The 25,596-nt window shown below is 36.0% G+C and overlaps 4 protein-coding genes across 4 annotated transcripts; 2 read left to right on the top strand and 2 right to left on the bottom strand.

The window, feature by feature from the left end:
- The first annotated feature begins 7,319 nt into the window (after positions 1 to 7,319).
- Positions 7,320 to 8,087, top strand: LOC131647508 (uncharacterized). The gene is made up of 2 exons (XM_058917404.1): positions 7,320 to 7,712; positions 7,817 to 8,087. The coding sequence occupies exons 1-2, from the start codon at positions 7,422 to 7,424 to the stop codon at positions 7,895 to 7,897; spliced, it is 372 nt and encodes a 123-aa protein (XP_058773387.1). The 5' UTR covers positions 7,320 to 7,421; the 3' UTR covers positions 7,898 to 8,087.
- A 4,005-nt stretch (positions 8,088 to 12,092) lies between these two features.
- LOC131650725 (secreted RxLR effector protein 161-like) lies at positions 12,093 to 12,848 on the top strand. The gene has a single exon (XM_058920424.1). It carries the CDS (start codon positions 12,093 to 12,095, stop codon positions 12,846 to 12,848), a length of 756 nt encoding a protein of 251 aa, XP_058776407.1.
- Positions 12,849 to 14,554: 1,706 nt separating this feature from the next.
- On the bottom strand, positions 14,555 to 17,079 carry LOC131650724 (uncharacterized). Its single transcript, XM_058920423.1, has 2 exons — positions 16,827 to 17,079; positions 14,555 to 16,776 (listed from the first exon to the last, which is right to left on the bottom strand). Exons 1-2 carry the CDS (start codon positions 17,077 to 17,079, stop codon positions 14,555 to 14,557), a joined length of 2,475 nt encoding a protein of 824 aa, XP_058776406.1.
- Positions 17,080 to 19,291: 2,212 nt separating this feature from the next.
- LOC131653063 (uncharacterized) lies at positions 19,292 to 25,205 on the bottom strand. Its single transcript, XM_058923100.1, has 7 exons — positions 25,074 to 25,205; positions 24,851 to 24,927; positions 23,391 to 23,523; positions 23,161 to 23,264; positions 21,217 to 21,388; positions 20,965 to 21,105; positions 19,292 to 20,855 (listed from the first exon to the last, which is right to left on the bottom strand). The coding sequence occupies exons 2-7, from the start codon at positions 24,898 to 24,900 to the stop codon at positions 19,689 to 19,691; spliced, it is 1,767 nt and encodes a 588-aa protein (XP_058779083.1). The 5' UTR covers positions 24,901 to 24,927; positions 25,074 to 25,205; the 3' UTR covers positions 19,292 to 19,688.
- Between the last annotated feature and the right edge of the window lie 391 nt (positions 25,206 to 25,596).

Raw genomic sequence — 25,596 nt, 5'->3', positions numbered from 1 at the left:
CTTTCCGCTTTTATAATATACTTTTATAAACAAGCTTAGAAACGTAGTAGCGATTGAATGTCATCGATGGCACCAATCCCTGTGGTTAAGAAAAAGAAAGAAATAAATGAGAAAGAAAGAAAAATGTGAAAAAAGAATAAGAAAAGACAAAAGGAGGTAATAAGTCAAGGTTGTAAGCAAAAGAAAAAAGATAAAAAGATGAAAAGGTTTTGGTTGCACGAAAGTGTGGGAAGAGATTTATCTCATAGGCTTAGGTGACTTTGTTTCGAACCTTTTGTTTTGACCCTCTTTTGATATTCAAGCCACATTACAACCCTTGAAAGTCCTTGTGATTCTTGCTTTAGTGTTCTAAATACAAGTTTTTTTAGATGAATGCATAATTTATTATGTTGTTAGCTAGATTATTGTGTGAGTGTCAACTCCCTCATGTTTGTGTGTTTTTCATCAAACAATGAATTTTTGCTAGGTGTGATTCGTGATTGAACATGTATCATTTTGGAATGTTTGCCATGATTTTTGTAGTTAGCGTTTGTTTTGTGATCATGTTGTCGTCGTAGTTTAGTGGTAAGTGTGTTTCTTTGTGTTGTACCCGTTTTCGTTGGAACCATTGCATTTGTTTTCGTTTGTATAAACTTGTGGATTCATGATTTCTCGGATTTTCGCTTTTATTTCTCTGAGTTGGTTAGTTCTTGTTTAAGGACAAACAAGTGAGTTGGGGAGAGTTTGATTAGTGGAAAACTGTATACATATTTTTTTTCATTTTGGGCACCATTTGACTCGTTTCTTATGGTTAATAGGCCCAAACCCCCATTTTTGTGTACATATCGTTTAAATAGAGTGTTTTTGCTTTTTGTTAGTAAATAGTTTGATTTCTTAAATTTTTGCTCATTTTTGTAGGTATTCAACGCTTTCGACCGTACGTCAATCGGAGTTACGTTCTGAAATTATGATGAAAACAAAATTTGTTTTTTCGGTACTACAAGTCGCTCTAAGCGGGCTTTATAGCGCGCTAAGAGCTCCAGAATCATGAATTTTGGCAAATTTGACCGGGCTAAGGGCTTGTACCGCGCTTAGCGCGATTTGGTGCATCAGCCCCATTATTTAAGTGATTTTTCACACTTTTTGGGTCATTCATTATCATTCTTCATGATGGCAAGCTAGGGCAAGTAGAGAAATATTTTGGAGACTAAAGGAAGTGCTACAAATAACGTAGAAGTTTATTCTTGCAGATTTGAGTCGGATTTGAGTTAATCTTTAGGGCACCTTGGTTGATTTTTCTTCCTCTTCATTTCCCCTCGTCGTGGTTAGACACTATGAGTGGTTAGAATATATTCTTTGTTGGTTTTGGTTGTAATAACTCGTACTCATATGTGTTTACTCTAATTCTATTGTATGTGAACCGATTAAATATATGATATTGTTGATTATGTTTGTGTTTATGTAAAACCTAGGTTTTGGGAATCTTTTGACAAACCCCTCTCAAAACTTATGACCAAATATTTTTTACTATCGAATACCACAGTCTAGAAACGGATGTCGAATTCAATATTCAGTTGTATCTGATCGTTAATGTTATCGTAATGCTTGGTTGGACATGACTGAGTTAGTTACCGTAAATGTCTCGTCATTTGGTTGGACACGGTCGATAATAGCCAATGATTGAGAAGTTCAAACGCGATAGATTAGTTTAATATGTTTGTTGTATATTTGTGTTTATTGGTCATGATGTTAGACGTAATCTGTTTAGGAATCGGTATCGATGTTTTAGCATCTGTTAGGTCCTAAACTCTAGACATAGATTTAGGCTTAACATTCACTTTTATATCGATTATTAATGCTTGCATATTGCTTTGGACATGAACGATATGGTTGAAACCTTGTCGAATGTTTGGACACGAACGTCGATGTGAGTGATACGTGATGGTTTTGAGGAACATTTAGATTTGTATATAAATGACTGATAGATGGCATACTTTCGAGTTATGAAAACCAATCCTAACATGTTCTCTCCCCTCTCCAAGATCTTTATTTTTCCGTAGTTTATTTCCTTTATTTTCCTTTCCGCTTTTATAATATATTTTTACAAACAAGCTTAGAAACGTAGTAGCGATTGAATGACATCGATAACACCAATCCTTATGGAGACGATAAAAAGATACTTACTATAGTTTTTGCTTGAAAGTCGTTGTACTATTGTTGTCAACATAATAATATTGGCACATTGAAATGACGAAATAAGAAGTGAGAAAAACGAAATGTTAAAAACTATTTAAATTAAAAACATTGAAAAAATTATGCATAGCAATAATTGAAGATCAAACGCACTTAAAAGTATGATGTGTAGGACAAAGAAAATAAACAATTGCAGTAAATAGGCTATAGAAAAATTAATCTATCTCGTAAAGCAAACCAAACCATAATATCAAAAATAAGATAAATAAACAACACACTTTTATTTATTTTGATCCAAAATGATCAACTCTCTAAAATTCTTTAGAAATATTTTCTTAAAACACCTCGTAATTTTTGAAGCATAATCCGTAAATACCTACATTACTTAAAAGTATAATTCTTACGTCAATTTATTCATCAACCATCTTTCTTCTCTCTCCAAATTTAAATGAGTTTTCTACACAATTAGTCAAGTTTAAGCAATGATAAAAATCTTATTTAGATAATGACTTGGTTAACACATCAATTAAATTGTCTTCCGAAGTAACCTTTTCCACCAAAATCATCTCAGACTCAATCATGTCTCTAAATAAGTGCAAACACATGTCGATGCATATTGTCCTCTCATGATACAATGGATGATTAGTCAAATGAATTTCTCTTTAGTTATGATCATTGTAACAGCCCGGCCCCTCGCAATACAATTCTGGCACGGCCACTTCACAATCTTCTCTATCCCCCTTTCAAGTAGAGTTTTTTACTTTCGTGGGAATCGAACCCTGTACCCTGGGGTTCAAGTAAATGTTCAATCCATTTCCACTATCAGTCTTTTCAGCATGATTTGTCCTCACTCACACGCTTTCCAGGAAACTTCCCAGAAGGTCACTCATCCCAAAATTACTCCAAGTCAAGCACGCTTAACTGTGGAGTTCTTATGGAACGGACTACCGAAAATAAGATGCATCTTGTTGGTATAGGTAGTACCTATCAATCCTTATATGCATTCCTTCATCTATGCAGACTCTTCCCTGCATAGCCTCGGGATCCCTCTCATTTTGATGTGGCGACCACCCTTGCCCCCTTCGTCCTCATGTGTTACATGTGGTGCAACCACTCCTCGCCCTTCTTCGGCCTCGGGTGTTACATGCCCACCAGCTTCTGCATAGTTCGTCATCGAACCATATCCTACTGGGAGAGGTCTGTCTCTGATACCATTTGTAACGCCCTAGACTACTTTCACGATTATCGAATGACCCCACAAACCAACACAGGTTTTTTCAGCATGATTTATCCTCAATCACACATTTTCCATGAAACTTCCCAGAAGGTCACTCATCCCAAAATTGCTCCAAGTCAAGCACGCTTAACTGTGGAGTTCTTATGGAACGTACTATCGGGAAAAAAAAAGATGCATCTTGTTGGTATAGGTACTACATATTAATCCTTATATTCATTCCTTCAACTATGCAATCCATTCCCTGCATAGCCTCGAGATCCCTCTCATTCTAATGTGGAGAACACTCTTGCCCCTATTTGGCCTCAAGTGTTACAATCATCGTGTATCTTCACACAAATTTGTGTTCACGTAATGACTTGAAACACAAGAGAGAGTGAATTGTAATATGAAAAAGTTTTTGAAATTTGACATAAGTTAAAAGATTTTTAGATAGATTTTAAGAAGATAGCAGGGTCGAATTTAAGTTTGTGTGCAACACCCTAATTCTTCGTGCTTGTTATAGTAAAATAAAGCATGCAAAGAACACATGTATACACTTAGGATGTTACTCGACATCAAACCCATCTACTATGCAACACATGGAAATTTAAAACAAAACATTCAACATCTGTCAACGCATGCTCACCTTCACTTAGGGTATCATCGCAGCGGAATTTCAATAACTAAGCATGCTTCATAATAAAAAATAAATTTCATGAAAAACTTTATTGAAACGAAAAACAATTAGGCAAGACCTTCACATTTAACAACATCAAATTGTCAAGAGTATATCATCTCTCTCTCATTAATAAAACATAAACAACTCAATAATAATGTTCGTTCGTCCAATGTTACTGATCAGAGCATGTATTCTAAAACGCAAAATAAAAGGAAAAGAAGAATAGCTTCGGGCCATCCTCCCGCTGTAAGCACTTATTTTGTTACCTACTTGTCTGCACTTTGAAGAGGAGCCCAGACCACAACAACAAAGGGGTGAGAAATCACATTAATAAAGTAAGTGGTACATACTGCAAGATAGAGTATCAACACATATGCATATTCTACAACAAGTGAATCACAACATCTCACGAACACATTTGCACGCCAAATATCAACAATCACACACAAATTAACATTATGCATACAATTCATTTATGTAATGAAACTCGACTATGCAACTCGATGCCTATGCATGTGGTACCAACTCATCAAAAGTTTCCTTAGCAAACTGGGTGTACCTTACTCAAACCCTGAATTCACCCTGCTCGAATTTGGGACAAGTCAGGGATCCACCCTGCTTGGATTGTAACTTGCCTCTTTCATCAACAACAACGACGTCATGAATGTGTGTCAAATAAGTCAATGCGACAACATAATGTTGAAAGTCCCCTCCCGATAATAAACAAAACATCCATTGACCCAACAACAATAGTCCTCCCTACTCAAACTACCAATCACAATAACAATGTAAATATTATTCTCACCATCATAACACAGTAACATCATAATCATCATCGACATCATACCATAATGTCCAAACATTAATCAATGCTACGACAATCTATAAACAACACCAACATTATCCACTCAACAAGTACATATTCACAAGCATTCAATCATTTTATTCATTATAACATCAACACATCATCAGATAAACATATTAATTCTTTAATCGATCATACACATCATCACAAACATTCCTACAGTAAGCACATAATTACTACTCAAGTATTTTACCAAGTACTACCACGAGGTAGCTCTGCGCAGTAGCTTTCTAACACTTTGAACGACAACTCATTTGGATTTACGGGTTAAAAGTTATGACCAAAACAACCGGCGAACCAATTTATTGTTCCTGCGGACCAATCTATTGTTTCAAACTATTATTACGTAATTTTTCAAAAAGGAAAGAGAATCAATTGATTGGTCTCCTTGTGTTAATCGACATGTCTGAGCTTCTATAACAAAATTTGCCAATTTTTCCAAAAATCCAATCGATTGTCTCTAGGATCAATCGATTGATCTAAGCCATTATTTTGCATTTCCTTCTAAATCGATTGTCCCCCAGAACAATCGATTAGTCTTAGGTGTTTTTCCAAAAATCCCAATTTCACGTACAGTAAAATCACTTATTTCTTTTAACTTCACCCAAACATCCCTTGACAATACAAAACAGCTTATTTCGAATTCTAACGTTATAGACAAATTATTAACTGTAAGTTCATCCTAATTTCATCAACAAACACCTAAACTAACCAACCAAACATCATCAATTATTCAAATATGTTCATACCCTAAAGCATCCAAATTAACATCAAAACTCAAGAACATAATCACAACAACACCACACCATTGCAAATCAAATCAATGCATATAAAAGCATATTTATCATCATAAATTCATAAATAATCATGAAGAATCAATGAATAAACAAACCCTATTGGAGGTTAAGGACTCATGTACCCTACCCTTCATGCATATATCTTTTATTAAGGTTATTCTCCCCCCTTACCTTGTGATTCCAGCAAATGCAAGCAATCTCTATGGTCTCCTCTCCCAAAGCTCTAGTCATCCTCTTGTTCTTTTCTTTATCCTAGTTCTTTCTCTCTTCTTGTCTCTTTTCATTTTTTTTCTACGTCCGATAAAACTCTTTCTTCCTAACTCTCTTTTTAAACTAAAAACATAATTCCCTCATTAGGATATTCCTACCCTACCCTCACATTTTTCTCTAATTTTCACATTGTCCTCAATATCTCTACAAACTCATATTTTCCCTTTATCTTATTATTTTTATTTAAATAATAAAACTAGAGCATTATTTTATTTAACAAAATAATTCTAAATAAAATCAACTCCTAATTACTCTCCACATTCTCCTCTCAAGGTCACACACCTCATCACACTTATTTAAATAATTCTATTGAAATACTCTCTATTCTAAATAATTTGGATCAACTCCAACAAGTCACAACTTATTCTCTACACCTCTATCTATAGGGCATACACCCTACCCTCTTATTTATCTAATTATTCACACACAATAATTAAATAAATACATATAAATCACAAAGAATTCACATATGATTAAATTAAAATAATTTAATAAAAACTAGGGTGTTACAACTCTCTCTCACTTAAATAATTTCCGCCCTCAAAAATTTTCTTAGCAAACAGAGTCGGACACGACTCTCTTAGTTGGCCCTCAAGTGCCTCACTCCGCGATCCTCTACTCACAAAGGAGATGCCTCAACGGTTGCATCGGACCCAACGACTTCTGATGTCCAATCTTCTACTTCTGACAAGTCAAGCAAAACAAACTTCGATACTTTCTTCTTTATTCCTGGCCACCAAAATATATTCTTCAATTCTTAATACATCTTAGTAACGCTGAGATAAATACTCATACCACTTCTATGATCTTCCTCAAAAATACTCTTCTTAGATTCGGGCACATTGAGTACACAAAATTTTATTTTAAAAATGAATTTTCAATCCCACACAATTTTACTGCTCTTATGTTTGGTCTAATAAAAAAGAAAAAGAAAAAAAATCAATGTGTGAGTTAATGCATCTAACTCTTTTAGATTGGGCCTTAGGGGTAGGTAGCATTGCTTTTATAACTCTTGAATTCTTTCCACATACCAGAATTAATTTGAGTCAAAGTATATCTAAAATTAAATGTTTCTTTGAATATTAGTCATTGACAACTATTTCTTGCCATGAATATCTAATGTTTTGCAAAACCAACTCAAACCTTTATAAGAAAAAAAAAACACAGTGGGAGCCCATTGGGAACAAACATAATGAAAATTGCAACACCAAACTTGGTTACATTGTAAATTAGTACAGAATACTACCCCAATTTATATCAAGAATATCAAAAAAATATATAAAATAAGAAAATAATATTTCTAATAGTAGAATAAACAGAAGGCACTATTGATGAGAAATTTGATGTGGCAAGTTATTAATAATGGTACCAACCCTCCTGAAATATACAGAAACATTGAATAGTAGCAATTAAAGCACTAGAATGAGACACAAACAAGAGTCAAGAAGAACAATGGAAAAGAATGAAGAGGCAGAGGTTACAAGTGAGAGGGCTACCACTTTTTATCATTATCATCCATGTTCTCTACTCCAAAAATTCCTTGGAACTTTCTTCAAATGTTTAGGCTTTGAAATTGAAACCAACAAAAAAGAACATGAGCTAAAATCTCATTCAGATCATACAGAAGAGGATCTTGAAACTGAGGAAAACAAAACAAGAAATGAACATGAAAGTTCCCAAAATGAATGTTCAACAAGTACCACTCAAAGTTTTGTAAGTTTTTCTCTCTTTTAAAACAAATTTTCTATATTTTTTTTATTTCTTTCTACATAATCAATTATAAGTTATAACTATGTATTATCTTTTTGTTACTGCAGTTTATGAGAACTTTGATAGTTAGGCGTGGTGGACCAAGAAGATCAGATCTTAGTAAAGGTTCAGGTCCTGGGATTAATTAATCAATTAATACTTGCTCACATATATTTCAAAGCTAGCTAGTAATTATCATGAACATGTAGTTTATTAGTATAAGCAGAAATGTTGATCCATAGATTTAAATGATGTAATATTTCAACAGTTTTCTTTCAATCACACTATCCTTCTCTATGTAGGGTGTTCTATGTATGTAACAACTTAAGTGTTTGTATATGTGTGCAAATTAACTTTTTATGCATAACCCTACTAAGTAGAGTGTTGGATCGATTTTGAATCAAAAAGTCATTATCTAAATATTTAAATATGTTGTTTGATTCAATTAGGAGTGCTTATATGAAAATATTAGAAAATCAAATCAACTCTAAATCCCCATTTCAATGTTTTTGACTTTGATTTGAGAAGCTAAAAATCCAAGCTTCTATCATATCCTTGTCTACCTGGTTTCAAACTCACATCCAAACACTTGAGTCATTAAAAATGGGTTTAATGGAATCGGTTTATTTAGTTTATCAAAGGATAATTATATAGTTAATAATATTGTTATGCTAAGCTCTATGCAATTACTCTTTAGACTATGAGCATGATATGAACAATCTACTCTATGAGATGGAGGATACAAATCAGAGTTATCAATATTGGTTTAGTAATTCATTTTAGTTAGAATTAGTTTACTTTACAGTTTTAGAAGTATATAAAAGATAAAATTGTAGCTCTATGTTTTTTGTACTGAGTGATATATATTACACTCACTTCATTCAATAAAATTGACCAGCGAATTCTCATCACTTTGCTTATGTATTGTTATCTCTTTCTCTCAAAATAGTTAAAACCCTAAATCCCCTTTCTGAATAATCAACTCTGTTTTTCTTAGAATTCCTTAAATTTCCATTGTTGTTCCATCAAATTGGTATAGCAGAGCCCGGTTCGATTACTGTTGTTTGAGAATTCTTGAAGAATGGCAACTCACAACAACATTCCTGCGCATCTACCGGTGTTCGAAGGCAAGAATTTTGATCAATGGATCATGAAGATGAAGGTGATCTTCAGGTTTCAAGATGTCCTTGAAGTCGTAAATGAAAGAGTACCAGCACTAGCGGCCGATGCAACTGATGCACAACGAACAACACACAAAGATTTGAAGAAGAAAGATGGGAAAGCAATGTTCTTGATTCATCAGAGTGTAAGTAATGATATCTTTGAGAAGATTATGCATTATGAAAGTGCGAAGGAGACATGGGATGCAATGGAGAAATTGTATTCTGGGGATTGTAAATTGAAGAAGGTGAGGCTTCAAGCATTAAGAAGACAGTATGAAGTGCTGACGATGGAAGAAGAAGAAGAAACCATCAGTCAATACTTTGATAAGGTGATCAATCTCACAAATCAGATGACAAGGAATGGCGAAGTTCTTACTGATGTGATGAAGGTTGAGATAGTTCTCAGAACTTTGACACCAAAGTTTGATCACATCGTGGTTGCTTTGGAGGAATCCAAGGATCTGGATTCTATGAAGATAGAAGAACTGCAAGCGAGTCTTGAAGCACATGAATTGAGATTGACAGATAGGGTTAAAGAAAGAGGTAAAAGTGTATCCTCTGATCAAGCTTTGCAGGCCCAGTATGAGAAGAAAGGAAGATTCAAGAAGGGGAGGAACCCCTGGATTGATTACTCCCACAAGAGTGGTGAAGGTTCTAGTAAGAGTCAAGAAAGTACTAAGAAAGAAGATGCAAAGTATGATCAGAAGAAGAAGAAGAATTTGAAAGATATTCAGTGCTATAATTGTCAGAAGTGGGGACATTATACAGCTGATTGCATATCAAAGAAGGTTCCAAGAAGCAGAGATGAAGCTAAGTTTGCTCAGAATGAAGATTCAAATTCTGAAGAAATACTCTTGATGGCAACAGTCAAGGAGGAATAAGAAAGCAGTGATGAATGGTATTTGGACACGGGGTGTTCAAATCATATGACAGGCAAGAAATCTTGGCTATTTGAATTAGATGATTCATTCAATAGAAAGATTAGATTTGCAGACAATAGCATAGTTTGTGCAGCTGGCATTGGGAAAGTGTTAATTCATAGGAAAGATGGTAAGAAATCATGCATCACAGATGTATTGTATGTACCAAGTATGAAGAGTAACCTCATCAGTATTGGGCAACTACTACAAAAGGGGTATACTATGAAGATGGAAGCACAAGCTATGAAGGTGTTTGATAGCAAAGGCATATTGATTTTGAAAGCTCCATTGTCAAACCAAAGAACTTTCAAAATCAACATCAGGGTGATTGCAGATCAGTGCTTGCTATCAGAAACAAAGAGTGAAAACTGGTTGTGGCATCAAAGATATGGGCATATCAATTTCAGGAATCTGAAAATGCTTCATGAGAAGAAAATGGTGCAAGGGTTACCAAAGATAAAGTTTCCTAATGAAGTATGTGATATGTGTTGTACAGGAAAGCAAGCCAGAAGTTCTTACAATGCAGAAGTACCATTCAATGAAACCAGGAAACTTGAGGTAATTCATTTTGATGTCTGTGGGCCTTTTGAAGTGAAATCAATAGGAGGAAATAGATATTTTGTAACATTCATAGATGAATTTACCAGGAAATTATGGATTTACTTACTAGCTAAGAAAAGTGAAGTGTTTGGTGTGTTTAAGAAATTTAGACTACTAGTTCAGAATGAGAGTGGTGAAGTAATTAGCAGATTAAGAACAGATGGAGGAGGTAAGTATACTTCCACTGAGTTTAATGATTTTTGCTCATCAAATGGTATAAATCATGAAGTTACAACACCTTACACACCTCAACACAATGGGATCTCATAGAGGAAGAACAGAACCTTGGTAAATATGATAAGGAGTATGCTGAAGCAAAAACAAATGCCTCATTACTTGTGGGGTGAAGCAGCTGCTACTGCAGCATATGTCATAAATAGAAGTCCTACAAAGAAGCTGCAGGACAAGACACCAGAAGAAGCATGGTGTGGAGTAAAACCAAGTGTTCAACATTTGAAGATTTTAAGCTCATTGTGTTCAAACATATACCTGATCAACTAAGAAGAAAATTGGATGATAAATCTCAGGTGATGATTATGGTTGATTATCATTCAGCTGGTGCCTACAAATTATATGATCCAAATAGTAGGAAAATAATGTTCAGCAAAGATGTGAAGTTTGATGAATCAAAATGCTGGAATTGGAAAGACAAGGCATCAAATAAGCTTGACAGTCACTTCTACCTATCTAGTTCAGAGGCAGAGGAAGTTGAGGCAGAGGAATTTGAGGCAGAGGAACAAGTAGAAATTGTTGAAGATACAGAAGTTACTAACAGGCCAAGAAGAAATACTCAACCACCAGCCAGGTTGAGAGAGTATGAGAGGTTCCCTGATCAAGCAGTCACAAATGAAGGTGGCATAGTGCAACTAGTAATGTTGGCTGAAACTGAACCAGTGTCTTTTGAAGAGGCTCTTAAACAAAAACATTGGAAGGAAGCAATGATTGAAGAGCTGGATTCCATAGAGAAGAATGGAACATGGAGGTTAGTTCAGTTACCCTCTGACAAGAAGTGCATTGATGTCAAGTGGGTATTTAAAACAAAACTGAAGCCAAATGGTCAGGTGGTAAAGTATAAGGCCAGATTGGTTGCAAGAGGTTTTTTGCAGAAGTATGGATATGATTACTATGAAGTGTATGCTCCAGTAGCAAGAATGGAAACAATCAGAATGATTGTTGCTATAGCAGTCAAGAATAATTGGTCTATGTACCAGTTAGATGTAAAATCTGCCTTTCTCAATGGTGAGTTAGAAGAAGAAGTATATGTGAACCAGCCACCAGGATTTGAGATAAAAGGAAAGGAAGAGTATGTATACAAGCTTGACAAAGCTTTGTATGGCCTAAAGCAAGCCCCAAGGGCCTGGAATAAAAAGATAGATAGTTTCCTTGTTCAGCAAGGTTTTGTGAAATGTGTAAATGAACATGGAATATACTGCAGAAATACCACTAATAAGCTCATTGTGTGCTTATATGTGGATGATATGCTGGTGACTGGAAGTAATGAAGATGAAATGAAGGATTTCAAAAGGAGTATGATGAAGATGTTTAAGATGTCTGACTTAGGAAATCTTACATATTTCCTAGGAATTGAGTTTGAAATGAATTAACAAGGAGTTGTGATACATCAAAGGAAATATGCACAAGATATTTTGAAGAGATTTAACATGTTGAATAGCAAACCTGTTTCAACACCTGTTGACACAGGAGTAAAACTGTCTTTAGCAAATGAAGAAAAAGAAGTAAAATCAACCTTATTCAAACAAATTGTGGGCTCTTTGAGGTACTTGTGCCATACAAGACCTGATATTGCTTATGGTGTAGGTCTGATCAGCAGGTACATGGTGAAACCTACCACCTCACATCTGGTTGCAGCTAAAAGAATTTTAAGATATGTCAAGGGCACAAGAAGCTATGGCATTCAATACTGTAAAGGTCAAGATGGTGACTTAGTTGGCTACTCAGATTCAGATTGGAGTGGTGACAAAGATGACAGGAAAAGCACTGCAGCATATGTGTTTATGATTGGAAATGCAGATTTTTCATGGAGTTCCAAGAAGGAGTCAGTGGTTGCATTATCTTCCTGCGAGGCTGAATACATTGCAGCTTCCATGGCAGCATGTCAAGCTCAATGGATTAATATGCTACTGATGGAATTGAAACTAATAAAGAATGAAAGGATGGAGCTCATAATTGACAGCAAATCAGCTATAGACTTGGCAAAGCATCCAGTAGCACATGGTAGAAGTAAACACATTGAAACCAAGTTCCATTTCTTAAGAGATCAGGTGAACAATGGCAAGTTAGAAGTGGAGCATTGCAGGACAGAAGAGCAGATAGCAGATCTACTTACAAAACCTTTGAAGTCAAGTAGCTTTGAGTATTTGAAGATGAAGCTGGGAATGGTTGAGGCATCTAACTAAATGAATTAAGGATGTGTATTGGTTTGGTAATTCATTTTAGTTAGAATTAGTTTACTTTACAGTTTTAGAAGTATATAAAAGATAAAATTGTAGCTCTATGTTTTTTGTACTGAGTGGTATATATTACACTCACTTCATTCAATAAAATTGACCAACGAATTCTCATCACTTTGCTTTTGTATTGTTATCTCTTTCTCTCAAAATAGTTAAAACCCTAAATCCCCTTTCTGAATAATCAACTCTGTTTTTCTTAGAATTCCTTAAATCTTCATTGTTGTTCCATCAATCAATATCAGAGGGACCCGTTTGTTTCAGCTTTAAAAAAATTGATTTTTTTTATATTTTTTAAAATAAATTTTTCAAAATCGTTTTTCAAAATATTACATAAAATTAGCTTTCATATTTAACATTTTAACAATCAAATAATAAAATAATAATAAAGAATATTACATAAAATTAAAATTAATAAAAATGTCAACTAAATCAACCAGTCATTAAAAATATTTTTTTTAAAAAAGTTATCACGTCAATAATTTTGATGATTGAATTTTTTGAAGTAAAACAGAAGAATCTATTCTTCTTGTGTTAGGGAGTAAATTCAAATTGTTTTACAGAATTTTTTAAAACCCATCTATATGACAAAAAAACAAAACTCATCTATATGCCAGAAACAAAATAGCTATTATCCCTTAAAAAAAACTTAAAACCAACATGAGAACATAGGAATGCAGACCGCGGCAACGCTAAACAAATGCAAGTGTTAAGAGGGGGGTGAATTAGCCGAGTAAGAAAACGAAAGAGTTTTCCAAATTAGCGTGGAAACAATGAGAATTGAAGTGAGGATACTGAATTTTTTTTAGCAGGACAAATTGGGTGAAATTCTAGAAAAACTCCAATGTTTTTTTAGAATTTTTTTTTTAAATAACCATGTATTAAAAAAAATTTACGCAAATAACCACGTTTCGGGAAAAATTACGCAAATAACCAGGTTTCAGAAAATGCATACATGAAGGCGCCATCTCAAATGGCGTGACCCCTTTTTTTTACACCTAGGCGCCATATGAGATGGCACACTAAGTACAACAAGCCATGTCATATGGCGCCTCCATTCATTTTTTAGGAGGAGGAGCCATCTCATATGGCTCCTCCTTGTATCTGTCTCATCTATAAATAATACCTCATTTCTCCACCATTCTTCACACTTTCTCACTAAATCTTCTCATTTCTCCCAAATTTTATCGTTATGGCTTCTGAGATTTTCACAAGAGATGGGTATGTATTTTTCTCGGTCGTTAAACCGCCGATTAAAATGAAATTTTGGAACATCCATTCCATGGAGCGTCTAAAGAGAGAGTTGAAACGCTGGCTAGATGACGACATCCCAACAGGCGAAGAAATTAGAAGAATCTAGAGAAGAAGAACTGCCATATCACTTGCGACTGGAACGTCTCGTACTTGGTTAGAGGAAGTTGAAAGAGACAGAGACGTAATGATGATGATGCACGGTTCTGATGACATTGTTTTGGTGCTTGTTATATCTTAGATAACTTGTCGTGTTGTTGGCGTTTTTTTGTATCCGTTGTATGTGTTGTTTTTAAGTCATTATGTCATTTAATTTCTAACAATGATCATGTTGTAACAAATGTTTCTTAATCAAAAGAAGACATGTTTAGATCTTAAAAGAAATGTGCATACAAAATTCAATTCTAAGAACCACTTGCACGATTAGGACAATTTTTTTTATTGTGTCCGACTTGGCGACATAAACCACACTTTCTTTCTAGCTTATCGAGCTCGTCCATTTCAGTCGTGATACGCTTGCTTTTGGGACGACCCTTTTTATTTCTCCGCATTTGGTCGTTGTGCCAAACAATTTCCCCCTCGTACGCAGGCCAATAATCCTCTTTTGCTACCACTGCAAAGCCATTGTTGTATACGTGGAGCAAGGTCTCAGACTTGTAAATGGGAGACAGGAGTGCTAATGCATCTAAGTGAGAATGAGCACATGCTGCAATGACATGGGAGCAAGGCATACGAAATGCCTGAAACTTGCCGCAATCGCACCAACGTTCTTCTAGTAGAACCCTATACTCTTGTCTTGGTAGCCCTTCGCCGTGGTCGATTGTCTCTCTGACCATGAAATTATGGTTATGTCGGTCAAACCTTGTAACCGTATGTGTGTTGGCCTTCGCACCTTCTGCCTTGATAAATCTTGTGCAACATTCACTCCACAATTGTCCAGCTCGTAACACAGCGTCCCACCTTTCACCCCTTTGTGCAAACAATGAAGTCATCCTAAAATATGTTGATTTTACCAAAGCGGTCACAGGGAGGTGTCGTATGCCTTTGAAGACACCGTTCATTGATTCAACAAGATTTGTTGTCATGTGTCCCCATCGATGTCCATTGTCGTATGACCTTGTCCACTTCTCCACTGGAATATTATCAATCCAAGTACCTGCATCTGGATTTGACAGTCTGATCTCTCTACGATAATGTTTGAAAGATGGTTGAGTTAATGCATACCCTGCGTTCATAACCAATTTTCGAAGGGCCCTGTCTTTAATTTCTCGCGTGAAATTTTGTACGATATGTCTAATGCAGAAGACATGCGTAGAAGGGGGGTCATGCCAACCATTAGCCGGGTTATTGTATGCACTAACAATAGAAGCATGTCTATCAGAGATCAAACAGAGACCTTCTTGCGGAGCCACGTGTGTTCTAAGATGTTTGAGAAAAAAACTCCAACCTCCACCGGTCTCTCCCTCGACTAGAGTGAATGCAATTGGGAAGACGTTGCTGTTTCCGTCTTGTGCGACTGCCATCAGTAGGGTGCCTTTGTATTTTCCGTACAACCACGTTCCATCTATTTGAATAATAGGTTTGCAGAATGAAAACCCTCTGATGCAAGGTTGGAAGGCCCAGAATAGACGATGAAATATTCCATTTCCGCTGACAAGAGTACCATTTGGGGCATACGCGGGCAATGTTTCCATCTCATAAATAGTACCAGGAGCATAAGTGCAGAGTGCATTTAAGTAGCGGGGTAACTCTTTGTATGATTCCTCCCAATTACCATATACTTGTTCAATCGCCTTGGTTTTTGCTAACCATGCTTTCCTGTACGAGGGCGTATAGTTGTATACTTTAGTGATGTGAGAAATTATTGTTCTCACCTTCAACGATGGATCATTGTTGATGAGAGGCAAGATTTCTTGACATATCAGATCGTAACTTAACTTACGATGATCTTGCGAGCGAGAAGAGTTGATGCAAGTGTGAGGTTGGGAAATTTTGCCTATCACCCATGAATCACTTCTCAACCTGTATGAAGCAGTGAGCTTGAACAAACACTCGGTATTGGTACATTTGATTTTGTACCGTTCTGCATTTGTTCGGTCCACTTTAAAATCCACAGAGTGTAACATGTGGAACTTTTTTATTGCTCGCATGCACTCATCCTTGGAACGAAAACTATCTTTCTCTTTTAAGGTTGCATCTGACTGCATGCAGACATTGTGGAATATGTCTGATGAGGGTTCATCATCGGCCATGTCAACGTTCGACATGTGAGACGGCGGTGTGTATATTGAAATTGGAGGTATTACACCTTCAACATCGTCTTCAGAATCATCGTTCACCATGTCATCAAATGCTAACTCTGGATCTTCTTCGTCTTCATCAATTGCATCGACCTCAGCTTGTTCTACTTCGATGGGATCAACGACCTGGCTCTCGTTTGGTTGTTGGAGCAGAACATACAACTCAATCGAGTCGTATCCAGAAAATTCATGATTACAAAACATGTTTTGTAAATCTTCATCATCCTTAACCTCCACCTGATAAAATTTTGCACCGAAATTTTGTAGGATGTGGAGGAGACGTGCCCGACATGTGTTGTTGTTTCCTATTTTCCCCGATGAGCATCCTATGCAACACACACGTCAATATATGTCATGGTACAGAATGGTTACTAACCCTGAGATGTTTGTGGCTGAGCCGAGGTATTTGGTCGACCCACGCACACGTTGGGCATCGACATCAAATCAACAACAACAATACCAACCAACACACACCACCCAACAACAATACCAACACCAAACCTCCCATCAAACACAACGGCGACGTAGATCCACAAGCACCCAACCCCAATACACCGACATGCCCCACACACAACCACAATACCAAGAACAAAGACAATACTTTCAAAGCGACGGTGCGGGCCCTTCATCATACCCTAGCCCAGACATGGGCATGCATGAACAATATTCCCCAACCGACCCCACCTACAGCCAACCATCACACCATACTAGCCAACAAACTTATATGTACCAAACTCCACAAAATCCAATTCCAAGTTACCCAACTTTTTCGGATGAGCAATGTTATCGTGTTCGCGTTGATCCCACCCCCCCACCGATGCGACAAAATTTTGACAATATGGGTCAACGATTATTTGCAAGCGGGACTTCGGAAGATTTTGATCTGACGGATTACATGGACCCTGAACGCATTGATTTCACGGGGCCCTCAACCCAACCACAACATGAAGGTCCTAGAGTGCAACAACGAACTAGGCGATCTCGCAATAGTCGTTTTCAAAATCTGAACGATAATTAAATTTTATGTAATTCTATTCCTATTATATTATGTAATCGTTTTATCTTAATGGAAATCTTTGTCGTCTTTATTCAAGTGTCTATTTTCAAATACTTAAGAAAACAAAAAAAAAACATAAAGCACCAAGGCGCCATATGAGATGGCTTGTTGCAGAAAAGCTGCACAGAGGAGCCAACTCATATGGCGCCTCCCTTAGTAGGAGCCATTTCATATGGCGCCTCCCTTCATCTGGTACAATGGTGGCGCCATCTCATATGGCGCCTTGGTGTTAACGTATTCTGAAACCTGGTTATTTGCGTAATTTTTCCCGAAACGTGGTTATTTGCGTAAATTTTTTTTAATACATGGTTATTTAAAAAAAAAAAATTCGTTTTTTTATAATAAATATGATTTTTTGCATTTTATTTTTTAAAGAATAAATATGATAGAGTCTAAACCCGTTACGGAAGAGCAATGTTTTTGCCTCGGCAATCCACTTCAAACCAAAAAGTTACGGGTTGATAAAATGAATCAGGTCTATTGCACAAGTCTGTTTTGTCCGTATTTTTGTATAGAGAAGACTAAGATTTTAAATTCTCACTCTCATGTGACCACCTCGTTTTTTATGCGGCCTTTTGCAGACACCGAAATTAACATAAATTTTATATTTTTAAGTTTAAAAAATGCAGTGCACGCAGACAGTCCGCTCCGTCCTCACTTTTTTGCGGAACAGACCAAAGTTTTAGACCCGCAACCTCTATTATGACAGTCCCGTCCAATTTTCTTGCAGGCTTTTGCGAGATGGGCATGCTGCCCGCACCTCTACTATGACAGTCCCACTCCGAAACACGAGTAACATCATTGCGGCTGGCCATCACTCCACGCCGCTCTCCCCCAGGATTGATAACTGTGATACAAACATATCTGATGATACATTGATTCTACCTTTAACTGTTTTTTTTTTCCATTTTCCAAATTGTACCGACATCATATATAGCACCTTAACTATGATGTAAATATTTCCGGCACATGCAATCTGTTGTTATGCAGTCAAAAGTTTGGTTGATAAAGTATACAAATCATCACAAGACATCATATGCATGACAAATAATAGTCAATTTATTCATCATTACAGAAAAAAGGCTTTTATTTTTTTTTCTAATAGATTCATTGCCCGACAAGATGTATCTCTTTGTTGAAAAGCACGAATGTTCAGATACTAAAACAAAACAATCAAACAAACAGAAACAATAACAATAGAATGTTCAGATACTAAAACAAACAATCAAACAAACAGAAAAAATAACAATTAACAGTAAGTGTTGCCAACCAAAAATAATATCAAATAGTAGTTATACAAGTTCCACAAGGCAATATTTCTATAGCATCGTATAACTTCTATTTGACAATATTTTCTACTAAATAGTATTTCACATTCTACCTTATCTTTTTTGTTTTGTTGTTTGCACAATATATGTATTGTTCCCATCTGGTCTTGGTTCTTGCTATCTTTGAAGTACTGTCAAGGATGAGTACAAGTTCAAATGTATCTCAGAACAACAACAGAGTTGGTTATTTTTAAGGAAGTAGAAATTCAATGATGATGCTTATTTGAATTTTGTTTCAAGTTTTGAAGGTCATGGTGGACATGGTTGTGGCCGAGGAGATCATGGTAGAGGCAGTCTTCATTTGTAAAGGGTTTGTTTATACAGAAAACAAGTGTTGTTCTTTTAATAGCTGCCCGAAAAACCAGTAAATGTAAGATATCTATTGGAAAAAAGCACAGATCGAGTGTTTACTGAGTGTTTACTGAACGAGAAACCTAAAGATTTGATAAAATCAAATGCAAGAAAAGCGATAACATTCACACTGCAATATGCAACAATATTACAATAATTACAAATGAAGTTGTATTACATGTCCTGTATCCTCCTATAATGTAAGTAAAGAAAATTGAAGCTGAATGATTTTATTCTGAAACGCTCGGATTTGCACATTAAATCAGCCCCACAAAGCACAAACAGAGGCTTTTGAACAGAAGCAAATAAATATTTTCCGTATTGTTCATTATGCAAAGCCAGCCATAGTATGTAACTAAAAAGATATTAGTATAGACAGGAATTGCATGCTCTTTTAAAAGAAAAAGAAAAATACGGCAGGATTGTTCAAGAGCATAAAACACACAAGCAAGATTTCAGAGTTCGGACTGAAGGAAATGTGTGATTGAATGATAATTCCCCATCACATATCGTAAGTGGTGCGGCTATTATCTGAATGAGTGTGAGATCCAACATTTGAGTTTTGAGAGGTAAATAAGTTGGGATATGAGTCATATGGGTCGTCTTCCATTGAAGGTAATCTCTTAGGCTGGTGATTAATGGATTTGTCATCCGAAACGTGATCAGTGGGTAGGGAAGAATCAAAATCTTCCTTGATTGTGTAAAATGAAGGAAAACTTGATGAATGAGAGCGTTCGGAATCATAATGATTATGGTGAATATCATGATCCTTAAAAACATTGCCATCAGGGTTACCTGCAGCATTTTGCTCAATGAAATGATCCCTTTCTGTTGTAGATTCATTGTTGCCTCCAGCATAAAATGGATTCTCAGAGCTATCTTCAGGTATATGTTCATTACTTCTCATCTTTGTAAGCTCGCTAATACGGAGTTGAGCAAGGCTGGCTGCTGAACGAGCTGCCGCTGCTGCACGTTCAGCAGTTTCAGCAGCAGCATGTGCGGCAGCTACAACATCTTGCAAGTCCAAATTAGCTTCAGATTTTGCAGTTGATAAAGAGAAGTCTTTATCTTCATATTTTGCAGTTGATAAAGAGAGAGCTGAGTCGCTATGCCTTGTTGCAGTAAATGACGCAGATGGTTCTGGTGGAGGCGAGATAGATTTTGCAGTTGACAAGGGAGGCAAGTCACTATGCCTTACACCATATGAGGCAGGAGATTCTGATGGAGGGGAAATAGATTTTGCAGTTGACACGAAGGGTGGTGAGTCAATATGCCTTGCATAATATGATTCTGATGGAGGGGAGATGAATGGCAAAAATTGTTTACTTTCCACTTTATCAAATGAAGTATGTGGTTCATCTCTGTGAACTGTTGACTCAACGTGTTCCTGCTTCATATCTGGAAATTCTCCAGAATGGCTTGATGAATGAATATCAACTTTAGGGTGTGGCATAGCTGCTGGAGGTATAACCATGTCAGGAGCTGTGGCAAAGTTTGCATTTGGCTGGACAGATACCTTTGGAACTTCAGGAAAGTCCAACATGTCAGAGTCCGAATCAGAATCAAATTGCTCTTTTTTGGGTGTATCATGAGTGGAATACAACTCCTCATCGTGTTTTTCTTCAGGAAGGGGCAATTTTGACCCATTAAAAAACTCAGCCGGGCCATTCTGATAAGGAGAGGAATGTATTGTAAGATAATGATGTGTGAAAGAACAAATTGAGCATAACATAACCATTATTCCCACTTCTAGTTACTGATTACAGAAACATACTTACCAGTAAATCTTCATGTTTTTTAAACATTTCGGTTTCAGAAGTAGCTGGATCCCACTCTAGCTCATGTTCAGTTGCAATGTCTTTTAGAAGATTGAGTTTCTTTTCAGGTGAAGGAGCACGAATTGACAGCAGCTCTATTAACTGCGATTGTAATTCACATTAAGAATATCATACAAGAAAATAAACTCCTGCATAAGTTGATTTATCCACAGAGAAAATTAAGTGTCTGTATAGTATGAAAATTCATGGAACCTGTCGATTGACACCGCAATCTGGCCTGAGTTCAGTAGCAGCAGAAATAAATTCCTTCCCATATTTGGCCGCAAATTGCAACTGAACTTGCAACAACTCGGGCAGATCCGCACACCTAGGTGCAGCAAAACATATGCTAGATATAGCTTCCTTCAAGTCTAGGGGACATTCCCTGAACCACATTGAAAGTTTAGATGCATAATAAAAAGAATAAAGATTCACTTTTTGAGCTTCAACTACAACAATGAGTAGGTCTTAATCATAACATGCACTTGCGGAAAAGAAGATTTCTAGTTTTTCCAATTATTCTATTAGTCGGGTAACAACATTGAAAAAGTCAATCAAAGTAAAATATATGTATGTTTCTTTGCAGTGTATGTATTTTTTCCATGTTTGACACTCATATCACTTCATTTGGTGAACATGGGAGATGGAATCAAATGTATCATTTTCATAATGAAGAACGTATAATAGATTTTTAAAAATAAGTAAGGACAAATGAAAAAAGTAAAAAAGAAAACAATATAAGAACATAAAGTATGGCGAGACAAGTAACAACCATGTTGCTACAGGGGGAAAAAACAAATAATAGATATTGGAAATTGATTTTTCTCTTTCTTTGATTTCTTCTCATGAAAGATGAAATACAATTCAACTAAAATCTTATGAAAAATTGGAAATGGTGGTCGCAACTCATATAGCGTTTGAAAACCATCAACGGTAGTTCAACACTAGTTTAAAAATTTGGAGCAAATATTGTTGTAAATAAGTTTGTCAATTGCAAAAGTGGTACAGATAGCTAATGATTGTGATAGTTGGACAGTTTGGGTAGCTGCGCATAGTTCGAAATAAAATCAGCTGCCAAGGTGTCTGTAGAATGCTAGAAATGCAGTTACAAAGTCTTGGGATTCAACAAGACTTCTTGTTTGAGCTAGGAGGGACAGATGTGGTGCTAGGAGTCAAATGGCTTGCAGGACTGGAAGAATATAGAAAAAATTTCAGGGACTAAACTATGTCTCTAAAAGTAGAAGGGAAGATTACTGTATTAAAAGGAGAACCAACCATGGCAAGGTCATCTGCATCTTTCAAATCAATTATGAAAGCTATTGACAATGAGGAAGTAGGCTTTCTAATTGAGTGTAACATCATACAACAACAGGGAAGCAATGTTGAAGTCCCACCAGTAGTCACAATTGTCTTCAATAGATTGCAGTCTTCAATAGATTGCAACAAGCAGTGGCTGAATTGGCCAACTCTTGCAGTACCAATCTTTTACATAGGATTCACCTTGAAAACAGATGCATCTAGTAAAGAGGCTGTGGCTGTATTACTACAGGAAGGTAAACCACTTGCATTTTCAGGCAAGGGTTGTCTGAAAGAGCACAGAAAAAAATCTGTCTGTGAAAGAGAGCTATAGGAGGTCGTGTTTGTAGTCATGAAGAGGCATCATTACATGTTGAGGGAACTATGGACTCTGTTCAGTGTTCCTTTCCCTCTTTCCCCCTTGAGGACAAAGTGACTCAATTGGGCGGGAGTACAGTTAGTCCGTTCATTAGTTAAGGAGAATTAGTATTTGAACAACTTTTAATACGGCAGCAACAGAAGTAAGTTACAATAGGAGAAATTAAATAGGAGTTAGCTTGTAGGAGAAAACAGTTTGGTTTTTAACTCAGTGTGAGAGAGAAAGGCCCCTCGAATGCCTTAAGAATTGTGAATATATTCATCGCCACTTCTTAGCCTACTAGTTACCAACCAAACACCGTCATAAACAAAGTGCATTTTGTATTGTTTTGTTATAAAACAAATACATCATACGCTAGTTACTATTTGGTCAGTTTTGTAAGGCATCATTTTTAACAAACGGCTAGCTTGAACATAAATCACATTTACTATCAACAAAAGGCTAAGCTAATCATCCAGATATTCAATTGATCTTTAAAATACCTTTGAGATTCAATAATTGGAAGGCGGACAGAAACAAGTTCACAAAAGAGCTCAAGGATCTCTTGAGCAGCCATCATGTTCTCCTCTCTAATAATATGTTCTACCTGCATAGATGATCATATATCAATAACAGCACCATAAATGAAAAAATGACGGAAGATTTTCTCTGAAACCCCATTGCTTTCAAATTTTGAAACTAAATAAATACGCAACATGCAAATTGGTTATACCCTAATACGAGCCGTGGCTTCTTGACCAGTCTCAAGTAACTTCGCAATCTCGCGTCGCATATTCTTCAATTGAATTTCTCTTCTGTTTCTGAGTAACTTTATCCGAGGAATTGACAGTTTAAGCAGAGTTTTGCTGCAAGTTTGAAACTTCTAAATTAGTACTTAAATTTTAATCACTAAGTCCAAAGGAAAATGACAATAAAACAGAACTCTTGTACAGATGACAATAATTACTTAAATTAAAGTAAAATACAATACTAGTAACTCACATATATACAGTTAAATTTGATTGTTCTAAGTAACATGTGCCCATAAAGAATAAATCAACCCCGAATTAGAAAATCAATTGATCAATTAAGAAAACAAAATATTGAAAATTGTCCTCGTTTCCCCTTAAGTTTGCGTAAATAGCCCACATGCGTAGACCCTAATTTAAAAAAAACAAATTGATTCCCCCTAATATTCAGAGGAATAACACTTGTTTTGCAACTTTTAGTGGGTAATCAAGCTTTTCATTCATTTTGAGTATTTTGTCCCTTGCTCTGAAAAAGTTGTACCTCAGCTACTTCCATTCTTGCCAAAATAAGCAAGATCCCTAAAATTTTTATAGCCTGGTAGAAAATCTTTGGGCGAACAATTTTATAGCATTCAGGGTGAGTTCCGTGCACTAAAATCCCAAATAATTGTAAATCTGTGTTTGGACTTGATTACTTGCTTAACCAACGACTCATTAGTTTCTACAATCAATCACTACGAGTTACAGAAAGATGTATATCTTAGGTCATTAACCTTTGCCTAACTTCTCTTAGCATTATATTTGCAATTTGATCCACCTCCAACTCTATTCAGAAACTATTGTCTAAAACGATGCATCGGTTCCTCCAAAAATTGGTCCTTTTTTTTCTCAAGTCCAGCATTGGTTGCAGATATGGCCTAAATCGAGTTTATAAAGCTTTGGATTAAACCATGATAAAAGATGGCAATAGAGGCTATCCTGGATCAGTTTCTGGGCCACCTTAATATCCACACATCAGGCTTAATAGCTATGAATGTAAGGAGATAAATAAGGAAAAACACAAGAGTTATGGACAATCCTCGCCTAACAAGGTAGTTTTGAGTGTTTGAATTAGCCCCAAAATGAAAAGAACCTAGTGTCATAGATTTTACCATAATCTAAGACACTAGATTCTTTTTATGATCAACTCTAATACAGGACATGATACTCTGAGGTAAAATCAGAGTAGTCATTCCTGGATAGCTGAGCATAGCGGCCGACCCCAAAAGTGAGATATAGCATATAGCGGGGGCCGCTCTATTTCCTAATTTTTTGCACAAAAATTACAAACATATATTTAATGTAAACATCCTGACAAAAAATCTGAAAAAATTACAAACAAATTCCACAGCAGCAACAAAAAAGTAAAAAAACCAACAAGAGATTAAACAAATATAAACAGTACCACTTGGAAGCCTTAAAACCCTGAGCGAACAAGGAATTGAGCATCGACATGGTTAGGGTTTCGATCAGAATCAGTTCCTAAACAACAAAGAGAAATTGATAAAATAAAACACAGAAATCAAAATTGCGGCGAGTTTAGGGTATCGAAGAAAGAGTAATAGTAATTTCAATGAGAGAAAAAAATAGAAGAAATTGAATAAGGTAAAGGGATTGGTGAGTGTAACCTTTATTTTCCTTCTTCTTCCTTAACGAGCAAGGATTCTGATTTTTTTTTTTTTGTATTGAAGGATCTGTGAAACACACAGCTCCAACCTGTTTTTCGTTTTTTTATTTATTTTTAATTTATTAGTTTTCTTAATACACTTTACTCTACACCGCGTCAGATATTATTTTTTTAGGAAATTTCTTAACAGACCTCCTAACCTTCTTGGTCAGAATGTCCCTATATTTCGAAAATGCATCTCCAAAATCATTTTTTTCTGAAAAAAAAGGATGATTTCGGAAGTACACTTCCGAAAACACGAAAAAGTGTTTTCGGAGATGCATTTCCGAAAACACTCCTTTTTTGAGTTTTCGGATGCATTTCCAAAAAATCCCCTTTTGGGAAAGGGGGTGTGTTCGGAGATGCATATCCGAAATATTCCAAGACCAAATTGGTCTTGGAATGTTTCGGATATACACTTCCGAAAGAATTCAATGATTATTAAAAAATTAAAATCAAAGTGAATCAATACAATTAATAGGTAT

This window comes from Vicia villosa, linkage group LG2 (assembly GCF_029867415.1).
Source record: "Vicia villosa cultivar HV-30 ecotype Madison, WI linkage group LG2, Vvil1.0, whole genome shotgun sequence".
NCBI classification, from domain to species: domain Eukaryota; kingdom Viridiplantae; phylum Streptophyta; class Magnoliopsida; order Fabales; family Fabaceae; genus Vicia; species Vicia villosa.
The sequence above is the reverse complement of the archived record's forward strand: the minus strand, read 5'-3'. Positions and strand labels throughout refer to the sequence as shown.